The sequence below is a fragment of the Eleutherodactylus coqui genome, chromosome 9, assembly GCF_035609145.1.
Source record: "Eleutherodactylus coqui strain aEleCoq1 chromosome 9, aEleCoq1.hap1, whole genome shotgun sequence".
Classification (NCBI taxonomy): Eukaryota; Metazoa; Chordata; class Amphibia; order Anura; family Eleutherodactylidae; genus Eleutherodactylus; species Eleutherodactylus coqui.
In genome coordinates, this window is record NC_089845.1 from 157,806,981 (window position 1) to 157,827,861 (window position 20,881).

General features: G+C 36.1%; 1 protein-coding gene across 1 annotated transcript in view; it reads right to left on the reverse strand.

The window, feature by feature from the left end:
• Positions 1-632: 632 nt before the first annotated feature.
• Positions 633-20,881, reverse strand: part of ADGRB1 (adhesion G protein-coupled receptor B1) — a 651,809-nt gene continuing 631,560 nt past the window's right edge. The window contains exons 29-32 of the mRNA XM_066578727.1: positions 19,851-20,500; positions 7,763-7,798; positions 5,269-5,373; positions 633-2,448 (exon numbers count right to left, since the gene is read on the reverse strand). Of these exons, the coding sequence (XP_066434824.1) occupies positions 2,251-2,448; positions 5,269-5,373; positions 7,763-7,798; positions 19,851-20,500 (989 nt within the window). The 3' untranslated portion in view covers positions 633-2,250. The remainder of the gene's footprint in view (positions 2,449-5,268; positions 5,374-7,762; positions 7,799-19,850; positions 20,501-20,881) is intronic.

The following is a 20,881-nucleotide window of genomic DNA, read 5'->3' on the forward strand; positions in this document are numbered from 1 at the left end:
GAGCAAGGTACCGGTTGACTGAGGGTGATGCCTTTGACTCAGCGTTCAGAGGGAATGGTTTATTTGTATGCATCCAGATGCTGGAGACAATTTTACAAGTGATGCTTCATGAGAGAAAAATGCTAATTAGACAGCTGTTTGGGGGTTTTCCTCCCCATGAGTACAGAGCAAGGTGCTGGTTGGCTAGATGAGATACCTTTGAGACTGGACTCAGGGGTACTGGTTCTCCTTGAAAAGTTCAGTTTGGTCTGAATTAGTTTAACACTGTCAAAGAAGAAGGGAAAAATGAAGGACGAAGAAAGAAAGGATGAAAGAAGAAGGAAGAAGGAAAATGGAAGAAGAAAGAGAAAGAGGAATTACTATTTTAGTGGGTTTAGAAAAGACGAACCACCCAAGATTTAGGTTGGCACTGCACAAACTTTTAGCAACATTCGAGCCGAAACAGGGATCAACTGTTTTGGTTGACTCAACATTAGACTTCTCAAAGGTGTGTTCTTTTTTAAAAAAAATTTCAGTATATACCATTTCCGATCCTTTTGGAATAGTTCATCATCGATTTACAGAGCAGGAAAACTAGATCGTAGTTTACACGTTTTATTAGAAATAAAACACATTCATTTGTGCTCTGAAAACTGTACAAAAAAACTGACAAACACAGATTGGAAAAAACAAAAAGAAAAAAAACTACAAGCAGAGGAGTCGGGCAAAATATAAAAACTTAAAAAAAAAAGGATAAAAACAAGAAAAAAAACTAAAAAACCTGAAGCTTAACAGTTATCAAACAAACACATAAGTAAGTTATTACATAACACGACTAATGTGTGGGGGGGCTCGATGATTGAGGGTGAGAGGGTTTGAGTGTTAAAAAAATTAAAACACAGTATAAAGATATTTATATGGTAAAATCCATTATGTGTAATTATAATAATTACAATATGATACAACACGGCACCGGAGGCCTTGTGCTTTCTCTTTGTAAATATATAATCTAAAATCTGACAATTACATCACAGTTTTAAGTAATCTTTTATCTCTTTTATTTACTATTTTGGATTTTTTTTTTTACTTCTTTAGACATTTATTGATTTAATATACAGTTAATGACGAGAAATGTCATTTCAAAGGAAAAGAAAAAAGAACCAAAAATAACAATGGCGCCAAAAGAAAAAAAAAATGCTTGCATATCAAGCAACTTGCTTTATAAGATTCATTGATGCATCTTTTTTTTCCCGTTAACAAGACCCCCGAAGAAGTTATGATGGTCTCATATTCCACCTCTGAAGAGCTACATGGAATCAAGTGACTTCCGAGTCTTAAGAAGCCCGATTGACCACCACTTCTAGGTACATGTAGCAGTTTCTGTATCCTTGAGTCAAATGGAAAGATTCTCGAAAAGGAGAAGAGCAAAAGAAACAAGTGCTCTAAAGTTTGGGAACACTTTATTGGATCTTCATAGCTAAGGTTTCTATGCAGTCTGTCAAGTCCCACAAGCCATTTTTACAAAACTAGATATATTAACATTTCTCTTCATATACCAAAATGCCTGCTTGACCGAGCAGAAGATGAAGAATGGGGGTAATCAGAAGGTATGCTTATAGGGTTTTCTGTAACAGTCAAGGACTTCCACTCAATATATAATCTTCACTCGCTCTATGTCACTCTGCATGGGGTTAATTTCATTTGGTTCTATCTACTCAAACTAGTCAAGGTTGACCGGGATTTGCTTTGGCTACTACCCACTGTGCTGGGCCAGCTCTGGCAGACATTGTTGGATTGAACCTAAACAATACTGAATGGAGATATCAAGCAAGGTATTAACATCACTGAAGAATTCGGTTTGATTCTATAATAGCCGGCCCAGAGCTCTCATATAATACACCAGAGTACTATATCAGTGTTAATTATCTATCGGAAGCTATTACGTTGGTCTAAGTGTCCTTGTGAAGAATCGCCAGCCAACCTCAATGATTCCTCAGTGTAATCTCCAACTTGAAGGTCAATGACTCTTTTGAAGTTGATTTCCCATTGGCTTACAATTACCGTCTGACCTCTCACCTACGACATCTTTTTTTTTCTGCCATACCTGGGAGAGAGCACGTTTGCACCTACCTCTAAGAGTCTAACGGAATTTTCCCTTCTGAGAACAATGCAAAAAAGTACTTTAACAAGGTTTCAAAAGAAACCAAACATCTCTCCGTTTTATATGGAATCATATTCTTTAAAAATAAAAAGAAGTCTTTTCTTTAAGCTTCAGACCTCAGTCTGAAGGTCAATTATGTCTTGTCCAACCAGCGGTATCGTTGCACCCGTTTTCTCCCATTCCACAGTCTTTAGTTCTAAGGGAGAAGGAGACACGGGCTCCATGTCCTTTTTAACCCAAGATGGTGGTGACTGAATCTTCCTCATTCCTTCCCAAGACCTCTTGCTAGGCGTCTGTTGTTTTTCTATCTGTAAGACATTTCAAGATACAAATTAATATATAAAAAGGTAGATAAATGAATAAATTAATTGCATTGGCCCACATTTTTTGTCACGTTTGTACCATTTTGATCAATTTGTGACTTTTGGCTTGTTGGAATGCCATGTGCCAAATGTATGTATCATGTCTGTTACTTATTATACCTGTTTTGTGTGCATTGGTAGCTAGAGAGTGCATGCTACTTTCTGATTGGCCAGTGCTTCTCACAACTGGCCAATTAGAGCAGCATGTAATGCCTTAGACTACTGATGCACCACCAGTGCTCAGTGCACATTTGGTAGTCTAAAAATCATCACACCCATCTTGAATATATGAAGAGGAGTCCCAGGAACAGTCGGATTGGCAGACCAACTGGGAAGAGGATGGTACTAATATAACTCCCCTTCTAGTTCCTGGGCAAATTTTGACCCTCGATGGGAGGGTTGCTTTAAGACTCATGTGTGAAATGCCAGTCTTAATAAATATAACACATTGGCTTGTCTCTAGATCCTATGAACCATAGAACTTTGATCCATTAGGTTCAAAACTTTTTCTATTACATTACACAATGCTGTTGACGAGGCTGGCCATAGGTTAGTTGGTGCACTATATGGTATAATGCCCAACCATTATACCATATGGTGACCAAATAGCACTGAACAGTACAGTTGTAGTTGTACATACAGTGTATCAGCCTTCCGATAAGTTTTCATCTTAAATGTGAGGTGCAAGATTTGAATGTCCAGACCATCAGCATCAATGGTACCAACTACAGTAGCAACCAGTAAGGCACCTTGTGAGACCGCCCTTCACTCCTATGGCCGACCGCAGTCAGTAATGATAGGCTTACTTGATATTTACAACATGAGCTCACATGTTCCATTGTGGAAGGTTCTGAGAAACCCACCATAGCTCATAATTTTGGGAGCCATCTATTAACTTAAAGAGAAAAATGATGACGAAGACAAACTTGTACTTTTACGTCTTCACACTTCATGGCCTGGAAAGTTTGTGAGCATTCATTGTAATTTGCCTCATTGTAATTTGCCAATCTTTTTCAGTTGATCTCATTTTCTCATGAATACTAAAAGGCTTCAAAAGAAATATAGACACTAATTATTTAGCTTCGCCATGCGTACAGATGGGCATATTGGACATATGAAATGGCATATTTCCATATGGCCGTCTGAGCCAAGAAACTGGATAACTCCATTTTAGCTTGGTGGCTTTGGAGGATTATCAAATAAACAAGCTTTTAGCCTGTTATCCTCCGACTGTGTGGACTGGCATACAATCATGGAAACAGCTGTGGCCAACGTTAGACTTCGGCTCTGGTTCCCGGGATGTAAAACAAGAGAAACTAAGCGAGCCATGAAATGGATATTTTATAGAGGCTTCACCAAAAAGAAAGACTTTCCACATACAAGAATTAATGTAAGTGAACTATCCAACCACACAATGTTATTATGTGCTAAGACTGTTTTCTAATTTATCCTGTGACTTTTCAGTCTTTCAGATATCTCTTGAGATGTTGAGTTGCCCAACAGACAACTTTTAATGAGTAAAAGGAAATCTCACTCACTATATAATGATGTATACACTGAATGGACATTTTATAGACAATAGGCAACGGCCCCTTTATTAGGGCCCCCAACCCTCTCATGATTGGCGTTTCCCTGTATGGAAATTAAAGCCGTGACCCCGGAGTGCAGCATAAAATCACATGACAAGTTTTCCGTGGATAGGTTTCAATGTGAATCAAAATTATATGGGAAAATCCAGTGACTTTCACTGACACCTGGTCATCGGTGCTAGACTAGCCAGTGCCAGGATGTCACTGCCAGCCTTGTGGGTTTTCTTGTGTAACAGTGTGGAAAATATACTGAGAAAGGCACAATTGAGAAAACGCATCCAGCGAAAGGGTCCTGTGGACAGAAACAACTTGTCGCTGAAAGAACTCAGAGGAAGAAGTCAAGAATCATTTTGATTAACAAGTGCTGCACAATCAAGAGCAACCTAATAAACCACTGGTGCTCCAATATGTCTGAACGCACAACTAGCTGTTCCTGTGAACGGATGGGCTATAACGTCAGATAACCAGTTCCAGCACCATTGTGTCGAAGAGAAATAGAAAGGTGACACTCCAGAGGGCAAAAGAGAGCAAAAATGTGACCACGGAGCCATGGAAAAACATCACCTGCTGAGATGAATCCAGATTTATGTTGATGAAGAGTCAGAATTTGGTGCAAGCAGCATTAATTAGTGACCCAATCCCGTCAACTGCTCAGATCATGTCAGCACCTCCAATGTGTGACAACTACAAGAAGCTTACATGTTCCCATGGACCAATTTTCCCACAGAACCTTGCCAATACTAGTGGAATCTACACCATGACAAATTTCTACAGCTCTAAGAGCCAAATGAGGTCAAACTCTACTGTTACTAAATGGGGGCTGTAATAAAGTCCTGAAATTCCAACCCAAAGTTTGAGACCTCAACGCATCTTTCAGCCTTGTATTGGAAAAGTATTTTCTCTTCGACCTCTGTAGTGAGGAAACGTTGCAGCAGAAACCCAGAGATAGGTCCCTCGTATATCATATTCATGAGATCTCTTCCCCATAGGTCATTTCCAACAGTAGGCGGGTCGGATCATGACACAAAGTAGGAGGGAAAGACTTCAATCCTCGTTTTAAGATAAAAGATAAATGGAAGAACAAATATCCATAATGTGATGTACAATGAGGATCACTCTACCCCTTGGTTGATATCACAGGTCACAACAATTTCCTATAGGATACATGATTTCATACCTTATTCTCTGCCGTTGGCGACTCCTTTTCTTTCTCTGAATGCTGGAGCTTTCGGTTTAAGTCTTGAAACATATCTTGGTGGCGTTTTCTGGTGTGCATAATTTTCTGAATGAAAGCAAAACATAAGGTAGATTTTACTTTTTTAAGTTCCCATCTCATACCAACAGGCTATGCCAATAAAGTCATGGATGCAGGTCCCACTTCTGGGACCACACCTAAGGCCCAATGTCCACGGGCGGATTTGATTTGCGGAATCCGTGCGTGGCACTCAAGCCATTTGATTTGCAGATGTCACGCGTGGATAATAAATCGCAGCATGCTCCGTTTTACCGCGGATCACGCGCGGAAGTACTCCATTCATCTCTATGGGAGCTTACGATCCTCAGTGCATTTGCAAATACATTTGCGGATTCACTGCAACTTGGAAAGTGAAAATCAATTAGGGAGGAGGGAAAAAGGCTGGGAGGTGGGGTTGCAGATTTTTCCGCAGTACAATCGTGTACATATGCGCATGGAAAAAAAAAACGCAATACGCAATCAATTTAATGATGACTCGCAGTGCATCCGCTGCAGAAATCCACATGAAAAATCCGTGTGTGCCGTGGACATGAGGCCTAACTCAAGTTCTGACCCTATTGGCCCTGGTCTGGCTGTACGCAACAGGGTTAGGACTTACAGAAACAGTCAAGTGGGCATCAATGTGTTGATTCTATAATTCCTATTAAAGTTAATTCTATGCCGTTTCCACAGCTGCCAAGTCAAGTAAACAGCATAGTTGGTTGTTCTATATTGTCTCTATAACTCTCTTTGACTTCTGTGGAGGTTATGGTACTACCGTAGCACTGTCTGCTTGGCTATTTCTATAATTGCTGACCACCCTCATTTACCACATACAGCCAGGCCGGGGGCATAATCAGTAGATATGTCGCGAATAACGTTGAGTGAATTAAATCAGTAAAACCCTGTTTCTGGTCGAACTTCGCAAAAAGTTTGGTTCGGCATGAACCCAAATCAAACTTTTAGCAAACTTCTACCCAAAACAGTTCTACTGGTTCAGTTCGCTCAGCACTATCTCCTGAACACTGACGTATAACACTGTCTAAGAGCCACACAAGCCCTGTATAACTGTCGCAGTGTTATATAGGTCTTTTATGGGCCTTAAACAGCTTTATACACCAGTTTTAGGTGATTTCGTGAACATCTGATTTGGTTTGAACTAATTTGGACTGAATCAAACTTTTTGCAAAAAGCTTGGTGAATGGTCCAAACCTTTTGAAAGCTTTTGAAAAGTTCGCTCATCACTAGACATGAATATGCCATGAAAGTCTTCAGCTCTAGAGCAGTGACTCCCATTCTTGTCCCTGTGGGGAAACCACTGTAAGCGTTTTCAATTCCTGCAGAACCATTCCTCCTATCCTAACCTTACCAAAGCTCAGTGTAGGAGAAAATATAGCATTCTGGAAATTTATATTGTGTCTGAGATTTGTTGACTGATTGCCAACCATTACCGTGGCAAGCCTCTCTCTATGAGCAGAATGAGGTTGCCAACCCTAAGGTAAAATTGAGAACTTTTGCCCGGAGGTGAAGCTAGCTTCTGAAGGACCCTCAAGAAGACAAAGAAGCCATTTGGTGTTCCACTTGGCATCCAGCATTTGGGTCAAATGCCCAATCTGATCCCACTATTACACGTCTGTATTGCTATGGCTATCTATTGAGTAGTTCCATAGATCCCCAGGATTTCAGGAGACCTTGGTTGGGTATCAAGGCTGTAGAGGTATTTTATAATTGCGGGAAGTCTGTCACCAAAAATTAACATCATAATCCAAATATTATCAAAGTTGCAGGATATACATACAAGGGTAACCATACCAGTTTTTCCTGCACAGTCACTCCATGGCCTTGAAATTAACATTTTCTAATGGAGCACGCGGTAAGCAGGTGTTTTAGTCACAGTTCTGTGTCCTGATCTCTCCCTCCACAGGGGGGAGCTCTCTCTCCCCCCCCCCCCCCTCCCACTCCCCTCTGCAACCCCCCGCTCACCTCCGGCGTCCCCCGAATTTTTTCGTCGGAGTAGTCAGTTACTCAGAAAAAGCGGTGCTCGAGTGCAAAAACACCCGAACCGAGTACGCTCGCTCATCTCTATTTCACAGTCATGGCTTGGCAGTGTCATGTAGTCCGTGTACGGTGGTATTATGTAGTCATGGTACGCAGTTGATAAACAGTCACAGTGTGGCAATATTATCCAATCAAGCTATGGTGGTAATATGGAGCATGGGGGGTGGGGGGTGGGGGGGGTAGTTGAACTTTCGCACAGGGGCCCATAAGTCTGTAGCTACACTCTTGCCAAGAACCTTTCATGCAGATTTGGCCCACTAACACAAGAAGAGCCGCTCTCATCTCATCCTATTCACTGTCATAAAACAAACACAGAAAATGAGCAAATTTCTATTTGTGCTTGAAAATGAATAAAACTCTGGAAGGAGGAAACTTGTACCTCGAAGTCTAATTCTGCATACCGGGATTTTCTTCTCTGTGAATGAAGAAGAAATAGAAATCATGAGTATGAATACATTAATCGCCATCAACAGCCTTAAATGACGGAGCGGTATTTGTAATTGTGACGTGGAAGTGTTTATTCTGTCAATATGCTCCTGTCGATGTATACGATTGTATTTACTACCTGGATGAACCCGAGCTCCTGTCACAGCAGTGCTGGGATCTGTGCAGCCAAAGAATCCATCAACACTTCACTACAAAGGGCTACATGGTTCAAGTGCAACACTGGGGCCGAGTTACTAATGGATATGCACCGCTATCTGAGGCAAATTGTGCAAGAAAACTTCTTACATGCTCTGCACCACCTATATGACGGGTTTTAGAGAGCTTTTTTGCCTAGCCCAAGAAAGATGTGGATTCACAGAAAGGGGCATGGCTTAAAATAAAAGGGGGCATAGTCCAAACATGACATCGGTCCTAAAACTAGCCCAACTAAGAGGTTGTATAAAATGACACTACACAGAATCAAAGTGTGGGAAGTAATGTTCAGCATGAGCCACTATGATAAACCCATAGGCGCTGCAGAATAAGTTAGCGCTATACAAATATAGATTATTATTTATTAATAGGACTGTTGATATTTGCACTTTCTAATTATTAATAAATCTGCCCCACTGTATTAAAGGGGAATGTATAACCCACACTTTTTAATTCATCAATTAAAACGTGACACATACTTTTTCTAACCTACTATAAAATTGCCCCCTATGTACAAGAATATAACTACTATAATACTGCCTCCCATGTACAAGAATATAAATACTATAATACTGCTACCTATGTACAAGAATATAACTACTATAATACTGCCTCCTATGTACAAGAATATAACTACTATAATAATACCCCCTATGTACAAGAATATAACTACTATAATACTGCTCCTTATGTACAAGAATATAACTACTATAATACTGCCCCCTATGTACAAGAATATAACTACTATAATACTGCCCCCTATGTACAAGAATATAACTACTATAATACTGCCCCCTATGTACAAGAATATAACTACTATAATACTGTCCCCTATGTACAAGAATATAACTACTATAATACTGCCTCCTATGTACAAGAATATAACTACTATAATACTGCCCCCTATGTACAAGAATATAACTACTATAATACTGCCCCCTATGTACAAGAATATAACTACTATAATACTGCTCCTATGTACAAGAATATAACTACTATAATACTGCCCCCTATGTACAAGAATATAACTACTATAATACTGCCCCCTATGTACAAGAATATAACTACTATAATACTGCCCCCTATGTACAAGAATATAACTACTATAATACTGCTCCTATGTACAAGAATATAACTACTATAATACTGCCCCCTATGTACAAGAATATAACTACTATAATACTGCCCCCTATGTACAAGAATATAACTACTATAATACTGCTCCCTATATACAAGATTATAACTACTATAATACTGCCCCCTATATACAAGAATATAACTACTATAATACTGCCCTATATGTACAAGAATATAACTACTATAATACTGCCTCCCATGTACAAGAATATAACTACTATAATACTGCTCCTATGTACAAGAATATAACTACTATAATACTGCTCCTATGTACAAGAATATAACTACTATAATACTGCCCCCTATGTACAAGAATATAACTACTATAATACTGCCTCTTATGTACAAGAATATAACTACTATAATACTGCCTCCCATGTACAAGAATATAAATACTATAATACTGCTCCTATGTACAAGAATATAACAACTATAATACTGCTCCTTATGTACAAGAATATAACTACTATAATACTGCCCCCTATGTACAAGAATATAACTACTATAATACTGCCCCTATGTACAAGAATATAACAACAATAATACTGCCCCCTATGTACAGGAATATAACTACTATAATACTGCCTCCTATGTACAAGCATATAACTACTATAATACTGCTCCCTATGTACAAGAATATAACTACTATAATACTGCCCCCTATGTACAAGAATATAACTACTATAATACTGCCCGTATGTACAAGAATATAACTACTATAATACTGCCTCCTATGTACAAGAATATAACTACTATAATACTGCCCCCTATGTACAAGAATATAACTACTATAATACTGCTCCCTATATACAAGATTATAACTACTATAATACTGCCCCCTATATACAAGAATATAACTACTATAATACTGCCCTATATGTACAAGAATATAACTACTATAATACTGCCTCCCATGTACAAGAATATAAATACTATAATACTGCTCCCTATGTACAAGAATATAACTACTATAATACTGCCTCCCATGTACAAGAATATAAATACTATAATACTGCTCCTATGTACAAGAATATAACAACTATAATACTGCTCCTTATGTACAAGAATATAACTACTATAATACTGCCCCCTATGTACAAGAATATAACTACTATAATACTGCCCCTATGTACAAGAATATAACTACAATAATACTGCCCCCTATGTACAGGAATATAACTACTATAATACTGCCTCCTATGTACAAGCATATAACTACTATAATACTGCTCCCTATGTACAAGAATATAACTACTATAATACTGCCCCCTATGTACAAGAATATAACTACTATAATACTGCCCCTATGTACAAGAATATAACTACTATAATACTGCCTCCTATGTACAAGAATATAACTACTATAATACTGCCCCCTATGTACAAGAATATAACTACTATAATACTGCTCCCTATATACAAGATTATAACTACTATAATACTGCCCCCTATATACAAGAATATAACTACTATAATACTGCCCTATATGTACAAGAATATAACTACTATAATACTGCCTCCCATGTACAAGAATATAACTACTATAATACTGCTCCTATGTACAAGAATATAACTACTATAATACTGCCCCTACGTACAAGAATATAACTACTATAATACTGCCCCCTATGTACAAGAATATAACTACTATAATACTGCCCCCCATGTACAAGAATATAACTACTATAATACTGCCCCCTATGTACAAGTATATAACTACTATAATACTGCCCCTACGTACAAGAATATAACTACTATAATACTGCCCCCCATGTACAAGAATATAACTACTATAATACTGCCTCCTATGTACAAGAATATAACTACTATAATACTGCTCCTATATGCAAGAATATAACTACTATAATACTGCTCCTATGTACAAGAATATAACAACTATAATACTGCTCCTATATTCAAGAATATAACTACTATAATACTGCCTCCTATGTACAAGAATATAACTACTATAATACTGCCCCCTATGTACAAGAATATAACTACTATAATACTGCGCCCTAAGTACAAGAATATAACTACTATAACACTGCCTACTATGTACAAGAATATAACTATAATAATACTGCCCCCTATGTACAAGAATATAACTACTATAATACTGCCCTCTATGTACAAGAATATAACTACTATAATACTGCCTCCTATGTAGTAGAATATACCTACTATAATACTGCTCCTATGTACAAGAATATAACTACTATAACACTGCCTACTATGTACAAGAATATAACTACAATAATACTGCCCCCTATGTACAAGAATATAACTACTATAATACTGCTCCATATGTACAAGAATATAACTACTATAATACTGCCTCCTATGTACAAGAATATAACTACTATAATACGGCCCCCTATGTACAAGAATATAACTACTATAATACTACCTCCTATGTACAAGAATATAACTAAAATAATACTGCCTCCTGTGTGCAAGAATATATCTACTATAATACTGCTCCTATGTACAAGAATATAACTAAAATAATACTGCCTCCTGTGTGCAAGAATATAACTACTATAATACTGCCTCGTATGTACAAGAATATAACTACAATAATACTGCCCCCTATGTACAAGAATATAACTACTATAATACTGCCCCCTATGTACAAGAATATAACTACTATAATACTGCCTCCTATGTACAAGAATATAACTACAATAATACTGCCCCCTATGTACAAGAATATAACTACTATAATACTGCCTCCTATGTACAAGAATATAACTACTATAATACTGCCCCCTATGTACAAGAATATAACTACCATAATACTGCCTCCTATGTACAAGAATATAAATACTATAATACTGCCCGTATGTACAAGAATATAACTACTATAATACTGCCCCCTATGTACAAGAATATAACTACTATAATACTGCCCCCTATGTACAAGAATATAACTACTATAATACTGCCCCCCCATGTACAAGAATATAACTACTATAATACTGCCCGTATGTACAAGCATATAACAACTAAAATACTGCTCCCTATGTACAAAAATATAACTACTATAATACTGCCCCCTATGTCCAAGAATATAACTACTATAATACTGTCCCTTAAGTACAAGAATATAACTAATGTAATACTGCCCCCTATGTACAAGAATATAACTACTATAATACTGCCTCCTATGTACAAGAATATAAATACTATAATACTGCTCCTATGTACAAGAATATAACTACTATAACACTGCCTACTATGTACAAGAATATAACTACAATAATACTGCCCCCTATGTACAAGAATATAACTACTATAATACTGCCTCCTATGTACAAGAATATAACTAAAATAATACTGCCCCCTATGTACAAGAATATAACTACTATAATACTGCCTCCTATTTACAAGAATATTACTACTATAATACTGCCCCCTATGTACAAGAATATAACTACTATAATACTGCCTCCTATGTACAAGAATATAACTAAAATAATACTGCCCCCTATGTACAAGAATATATCTACTATAATACTGCTCCTATGTACAAGAATATAACTAAAATAATACTGCCTCCTGTGTGCAAGAATATAACTACAATAATACTGCCCCCTATGTACAGGAATATAACTACTATAATACTGCCTCCTGTGTACAAGAATATAACTACTATAATACTGCCCCCTAAGTACAAGAATATAACTACTATAATACTGCCCCCTATGTACAAGAATATAACTACTATAATACTGCCTCCTATGTACAAGAATATAACTACAATAATACTGCCCCCTATGTACAAGAATATAACTACTATAATACTGCCTCCTATGTACAAGAATATAACTACTATAATACTGCGCCCTATATACAAGAATATAACTACCATAATACTGCCTCCTATGTACAAGAATATAAATACTATAATACTGCCTGTTTGTACAAGAATATAACTACTATAATTCTGCCCCCTATGTACAAGAATATAACTACTATAATACTGCCCCCTATATACAAGAATATAACTACTATATTACTGCCCCCCTATGTACAAGAATATAACTACTATAATACTGCCCGTATGTACAAGAATATAACAACTAAAATACTGCTCCCTATGTACAAGAATATAACTACTATAATACTGCCCCCTATGTCCAAGAATATAACTACTATAATACTGTCCCTTAAGTACAAGAATATAACTAATGTAATACTGCCCCCTATGTACAAGAATATAACTACTATAATACTGCCTCCTATGTACAAGAATATAAATACTATAATACTGCCCCCTATGAACAAGAATAAAACTACTATAATACTGCCCCCTATGTACAAGAGTATAACAACTATAATACTGCCCCCTATGTGCAAGAATATAACTACTATAATATTGCCACCGGTGTACAAGAATATAACTAATATAATAGTGCCCCCTATGTACAAGAATATAACTACTATAATACTGCTCCTATGTACAAGAATATAACTACTATAATACTGCCCCTATGTACAAGAATATAACTACTATAATACTGCCCCCTATGTACAAGAATATCACTACTATAATACTGTCCCGGGTGTACAAGAATATAACTACTATAATACTGCCCCTATGTACAAGAATATAACTACTATAATACTGCCCGTATGTACAAGAATATAACTACTATAATACTGCCCGCTATGTACAAGAATATAACTACTATAATACTGCCCGCTATGTACAAGAATATAACTACTATAATACTGGCCCCTATGTACAAGAATATAACTACTATAATACTGCCCCCTATATACAAGAATATAACTACTATATTACTGCCCCCCTATGTACAAGAATATAACTACTATAATACTGCCCGTATGTAAAAGAATATAACAACTAAAATACTGCTCCCTATGTACAAGAATATAACTACTATAATACTGCCCCCTATGTCCAAGAATATAACTACTATAATACTGTCCCTTAAGTACAAGAATATAACTAATGTAATACTGCCCCCTATGTACAAGAATATAACTACTATAATACTGCCTCCTATGTACAAGAATATAAATACTATAATACTGCCCCCTATGAACAAGAATAAAACTACTATAATACTGCCCCCTATGTACAAGCGTATAACAACTATAATACTGCCCCCTATGTGCAAGAATATAACTACTATAATATTGCCACCGGTGTACAAGAATATAACTAATATAATAGTGCCCCCTATGTACAAGAATATAACTACTATAATACTGCTCCTATGTACAAGAATATAACTACTATAATACTGCCCCTATGTACAAGAATATAACTACTATAATACTGCCCCCTATGTACAAGAATATCACTACTATAATACTGTCCCGGGTGTACAAGAATATAACTACTATAATACTGCCCCTATGTACAAGAATATAACTACTATAATACTGCCCGTATGTACAAGAATATAACTACTATAATACTGCCCGCTATGTACAAGAATATAACTACTATAATACTGCCCGCTATGTACAAGAATATAACTACTATAATACTGGCCCCTATGTACAAGAATATAACTACTATAATACTGCCCCCTATGTACAAGAATATAACTACTATAATACTGCCTCCTATGTACAAGAATATAACTACTATAATACAGCCTCCTATGAACAAGAATATAACGACTATAATACTGTTCCTATGTACAAGAATAGAACTACTATAATACTGCCTCCCATGTTCAAGAATATAACTACTATAATACTGCCCCTATGTACAAGAATATAACTACTATAATACTGCCCCCTATGAACAAGAATAAACTACTATAATACTGCCCCCTATGTACAAGAATATAACTACTATAATACTGCCCCCTATGTACAAGAATATAACTACTATAATATTGCCACCGGTGTACAAGAATATAACTACTAAAATGCTGCCCCCTATGTACAAGAATATAACTACTATAATACTGCCCTGGGTGTACAAGAATATAACTACTAAAATGCTGCCCCCTATGTACAAGAATATAAATACTATAATACTGCCCCTATGTACAAGAATATAACTACTATAATACTGCCCCCTATGTACAATAATATAGCTACTAAAATATTGCCCCCTGTGTACAAGAATATAACTACTATAATACTGCCCCCCTATGTACAAGAATAGAACTACTATAATACTGCCTCCTATGAACAAGAATATAATTACTATAATACTGCCTCCTATGTACAAGAATATAACTACTATAATAGTGCCCCCTATGTACAAGAATATAACTATTATAATACTGCCTCCTATGTACAAGAATATAACTACTATAATACTGCCCCTATGTACAAGAATATAACTACTATAATACTGCCCGTATGTACAAGAATATAACTACTATAATACTGCCTCCTATGAACAAGAATATAACGACTATAATACTGTTCCTATGTACAAGAATAGAACTACTATAATACGGCCTCCTATGTGCAAAAATATAACTACTATAATACTGCCCCTATGTACAAGAATATAACTACTATAATACTGCCCCTATGTACAAGAATATAACTACTATAATACTACCCCTATGTACAAGAATATAACTACTATAATACTGCCTTCTATGGGCAAGAATATAACTACTATAATACTGCCCCTAGGTACAAGAATATAACTACTATAATACTGCCCCTATGTACAAGAATATAACTACTATTATAGTGCCCCCTATGTACAAGAATATAACTACTATAATAGTGCCCCTATGTACAAGAATATAACCACTATAATACTGCCTCCTATGTACATGAATATAACTACTATAATACTGCCTCCTATGTACAAGAATATAACTATTATAATACTGCCCCATATGAATAAGAATAAAACTACTATAATACTGCCCCCTATGTACAAGAATATAACTACTATAATACTGCCCCCTATGTACAAGAATATAACTACTATAATATTGCCACCGGTGTACAAGAATATAACTACTAAAATGCTGCCCCCTATGTACAAGAATATAACTACTATAATACTGCCCTGGGTGTACAAGAATATAACTACTAAAATGCTGCCCCCTATGTACAAGAATATAACTACTATAATACTGCCCTGGGTGTACAAGAATATAACTACTATAATACTGCCTCCTATGTACAAGAATATAAATACTATAATACTGCCCCTATGTACAAGAATATAACTACTATAATACTGCCCCCTATGTACAATAATATAGCTACTATAATATTGCCCCCTGTGTACAAGAATATAACTACTATAATACTGCCCCCCTATGTACAAGAATAGAACTTCTATAATACTGCCTCCTATGAACAAGAATATAACTACTATAATACTGCCCCTATGTACAAGAATATAACTACTATAATACTGCCCCCTGTGTACAAGAATATAACTACTATAATACGGCTCCCTATGTACAAGAATATAACTACTATAATACTGCCCGTATGTACAAGAATATAACTACTATAATACTGCCTCCTATGTACAAGAATAGAACTACTATAATACTGCCTCCTATATACATGAATATAACTACTATAATACTGCCTCCTATGAGCAAGAATATAACTAGTATAATAGTGCCCCCTATGTACAAGAATAAAACTATTATAATACTGCCTCCTATGTACAAGAATATAACTACTATAATACTGCCCCTATGTACAAGAATATAACTACTATAATACTGCCCCTATGTACAAGAATATAACTACTATAATACTGCCCCTATGTACAAGAATATAACTACTATAATACTGCCCCTATGTACAAGAATATAACTACTATAATAGTGCCCCCTATGTACAAGAATAAAACTATTATAATACTGCCTCCTATGTACAAGAATATAACTACTATAATACTGCCCCTATGTACAAGAATATAACTACTATAATACTGCCCGTATGTACAAGAATATAACTACTATAATACTGCCTCCTATGAACAAGAATATAACGACTATAATACTGTTCCTATGTACAAGAATAGAACTACTATAATACTGCCTCCTATGTGCAAGAATATAACTACTATAATACTGCCCCTATGTACAAGAATATAACTACTATAATACTGCCCCTATGTACAAGAATATAACTACTATAATACTACCCCTATGTACAAGAATATAACTACTATAATACTGCCTCCTATGGGCAAGAATATAACTACTATAATACTGCCCCTATGTACAAGAATATAACTACTATAACACTGCCCCTATGTACAAGAATATAACTACTATTATAGTGCCCCCTATGTACAAGAATATAACTACTATAATACTGCCCCCTATGTACAAGAATATAACTACTATAATACTGCCCCTATGTACAAGAATATAACCACTATAATACTGCCTCCTATGTACATGAATATAACTACTATAATACTGCCCCTATGTACAAGAATATAACTACTATAATACTGCCCCCTATGTACAATAATATAGCTACTATAATATTGCCCCCTGTGTACAAGAATATAACTACTATAATACTGCCCCCCTATGTACAAGAATAGAACTACTATAATGCTGCCTCCTATGAACAAGAATATAACTACTATAATACTGCCCCTATGTACAAGAATATAACTACTATAATACTGCCCCCTGTGTACAAGAATATAACTACTATAATACGGCTCCCTATGTACAAGAATATAACTACTATAATACTGCCCGTATGTACAAGAATATAACTACTATAATACTGCCTCCTATGTACAAGAATAGAACTACTATAATACTGCCTCCTATATACATGAATATAACTACTATAATACTGCCTCCTATGAGCAAGAATATAACTAGTATAATAGTGCCCCCTATGTACAAGAATAAAACTATTATAATACTGCCTCCTATGTACAAGAATATAACTACTATAATACTGCCCCTATGTACAAGAATATAACTACTATAATACTGCCCCTATGTACAAGAATATAACTACTATAATACTGCCCCTATGTACAAGAATATAACTACTATAATACTGCCCCTATGTACAAGAATATAACTACTATAATAGTGCCCCCTATGTACAAGAATAAAACTATTATAATACTGCCTCCTATGTACAAGAATATAACTACTATAATACTGCCCCTATGTACAAGAATATAACTACTATAATACTGCCCGTATGTACAAGAATATAACTACTATAATACTGCCTCCTATGAACAAGAATATAACGACTATAATACTGTTCCTATGTACAAGAATAGAACTACTATAATACTGCCTCCTATGTGCAAGAATATAACTACTATAATACTGCCCCTATGTACAAGAATATAACTACTATAATACTGCCCCTATGTACAAGAATATAACTACTATAATACTACCCCTATGTACAAGAATATAACTACTATAATACTGCCTCCTATGGGCAAGAATATAACTACTATAATACTGCCCCTATGTACAAGAATATAACTACTATAACACTGCCCCTATGTACTAGAATATAACTACTATTATAGTGCCCCCTATGTACAAGAATATAACTACTATAATAGTGCCCCTATGTACAAGAATATAACCACTATAATACTGCCTCCTATGTACATGAATATAACTACTATAATACTGCCTCCTATGTACAAGAATATAACTACTATAATACTGCCCCCCTATGTACAAGAATATAACTACTATAATACTGCCCGTATGTACAAGAATATAACTACTATAATACTGCTCCTATGTACAAGAATATAACCACTATAATACTGCCTCCTATGTACAAGAATATAACTACTATAATACTGCTACCTATGTACAAGAATATAACTACTATAATACTGCCCCCTATGTACAAGAATATAACTACTATAATACTGTCCCCTATGTACAAGAATATAACTACTATAATACTGCCCCCTATGTACAAGAATATAACTACTATAATACTGCCCCCTATGTACAAGAATATTACTACTATAATACTGCCCCCTATGTACAAGAATATAACTACTATAATACTGCCCGCTATGTACAATAATATAACTACTATAATACTGCTCCTATGTACAATAATATAACTACTATAATACTGCCCCCTATGTACAAGAATATAACTACTATAATACTGCCCCCTATGTACAAGAATATAACTACTATAACACTGCCCCCTATGTACAAGAATATAACTACTATAATACTGCCCCCTATGTACAAGAATATAACTACTATAATACTGCCTCCTAGGTACAAGAATATAACTACTATAATACTGACCCTATGAACAAGAATATAACTACTATAATACTGCTCCTATGTATAAGAATATAACTACTCTAATACTGCCCTCTATGTGCAAGAATATAACTACTACAATACTGCCCACTATGTACAAGAATATAACTACTATAATACTGCCTCTATGTACAAGAATATAACTACTATAGTACTGCCCCCTATGTACAAGAATATATCTACTATAATACTGCCCCCTATGTACAAGAATATAACTACTATAATACTGCCCCTATGTACAAGAATATAACTACTATAATACTGCCTCTATGTACAAGAATATAACTACTATAATACTGCCCCCTATGTACAAGAATATAACTACTATAATACTGCCTCTATGTACAAGAATATAACTACTATAATACTGCCCCCTATGTACATGAATGCACTTCTTACCTCTAAGGAGCTCATTGAGAGTGTAGCGATGGTCTCACTTTTTGGGACAATCCCTGTAGTTCCCAACTCTACCTTTTCACAAAGCCCGATTGGTATTTGTGATTCGCTGGGGTGCAACTGTTGCTTCTGCATCGGTGACCCTTGCTCCATGCATTTTATGCCCATGCGTTCCCTTGGAGGACTCTTAACCATGTAACTGGGATCTGCCATATTCAGATGTATGAGCCTGGTCTGTGGCATCTGGTCAATGTTCATGCTGTATTTAGTGTCCTCTTTCGGCTTTGCCCTGAGAGTGGCTGTATTACTGGGCAAGATAACATAACTGGTGTCCATTGATTGCTCCTGCGCTCTGGTCAGCTCTGAGTCCAGCTTTTTGAAGATGTCTCCCTCGCACATGTAGATGGGCTTAGGGGGCTGGTTTTTGTCTTTTTTTAGGGTGAGCGTATGATTATTATACTCGTTGAGGTTGATGCCTCCCAGATAGTGTGGTGATCCTTGCAGATGCAGTTTGGACACGTTAGCTGGAAGACTGTTAAAGTTTGGTCCCTTTTGATGATTCATCTTCATCTTCTCTTCATCCTGCAGAGATGGCCGCTTCAGTGTACCCGTGATGGTGGACGTTCTGCAGGCTGAGAGGTCCTTGTTGAGCGCTAGATGGAAGGAAAACAATCATCTGAAAAGGGAACCCATCATGTCCTATTAGGGGATTCCCCCATACCAGATCTAAACGTTTGAGCATAAAGTTAGAACATCTTATGTTGCCTATATGGTGGGAACTGTGAGGTTCACTGCCAGTTTCCCCTTTCCAACTACATAAATAACTGGTAACAAATGAAACTCCAGTTTCAAAAAAATTAAAATGGAACTTCTAAGGTCATGTGATGCACCAGGGCTGTAAATTCTTTCAATTTGGTTCCTCAAATTAAAGTTTCTAAGGTGCGTTATACTTTATAAAGATGTAGCACAGTTCAAACAAGTTGTTCCAGCTCTACCAGTTTTGCTTCTGCGAGCAGACAGCTCCGTACAGGGCA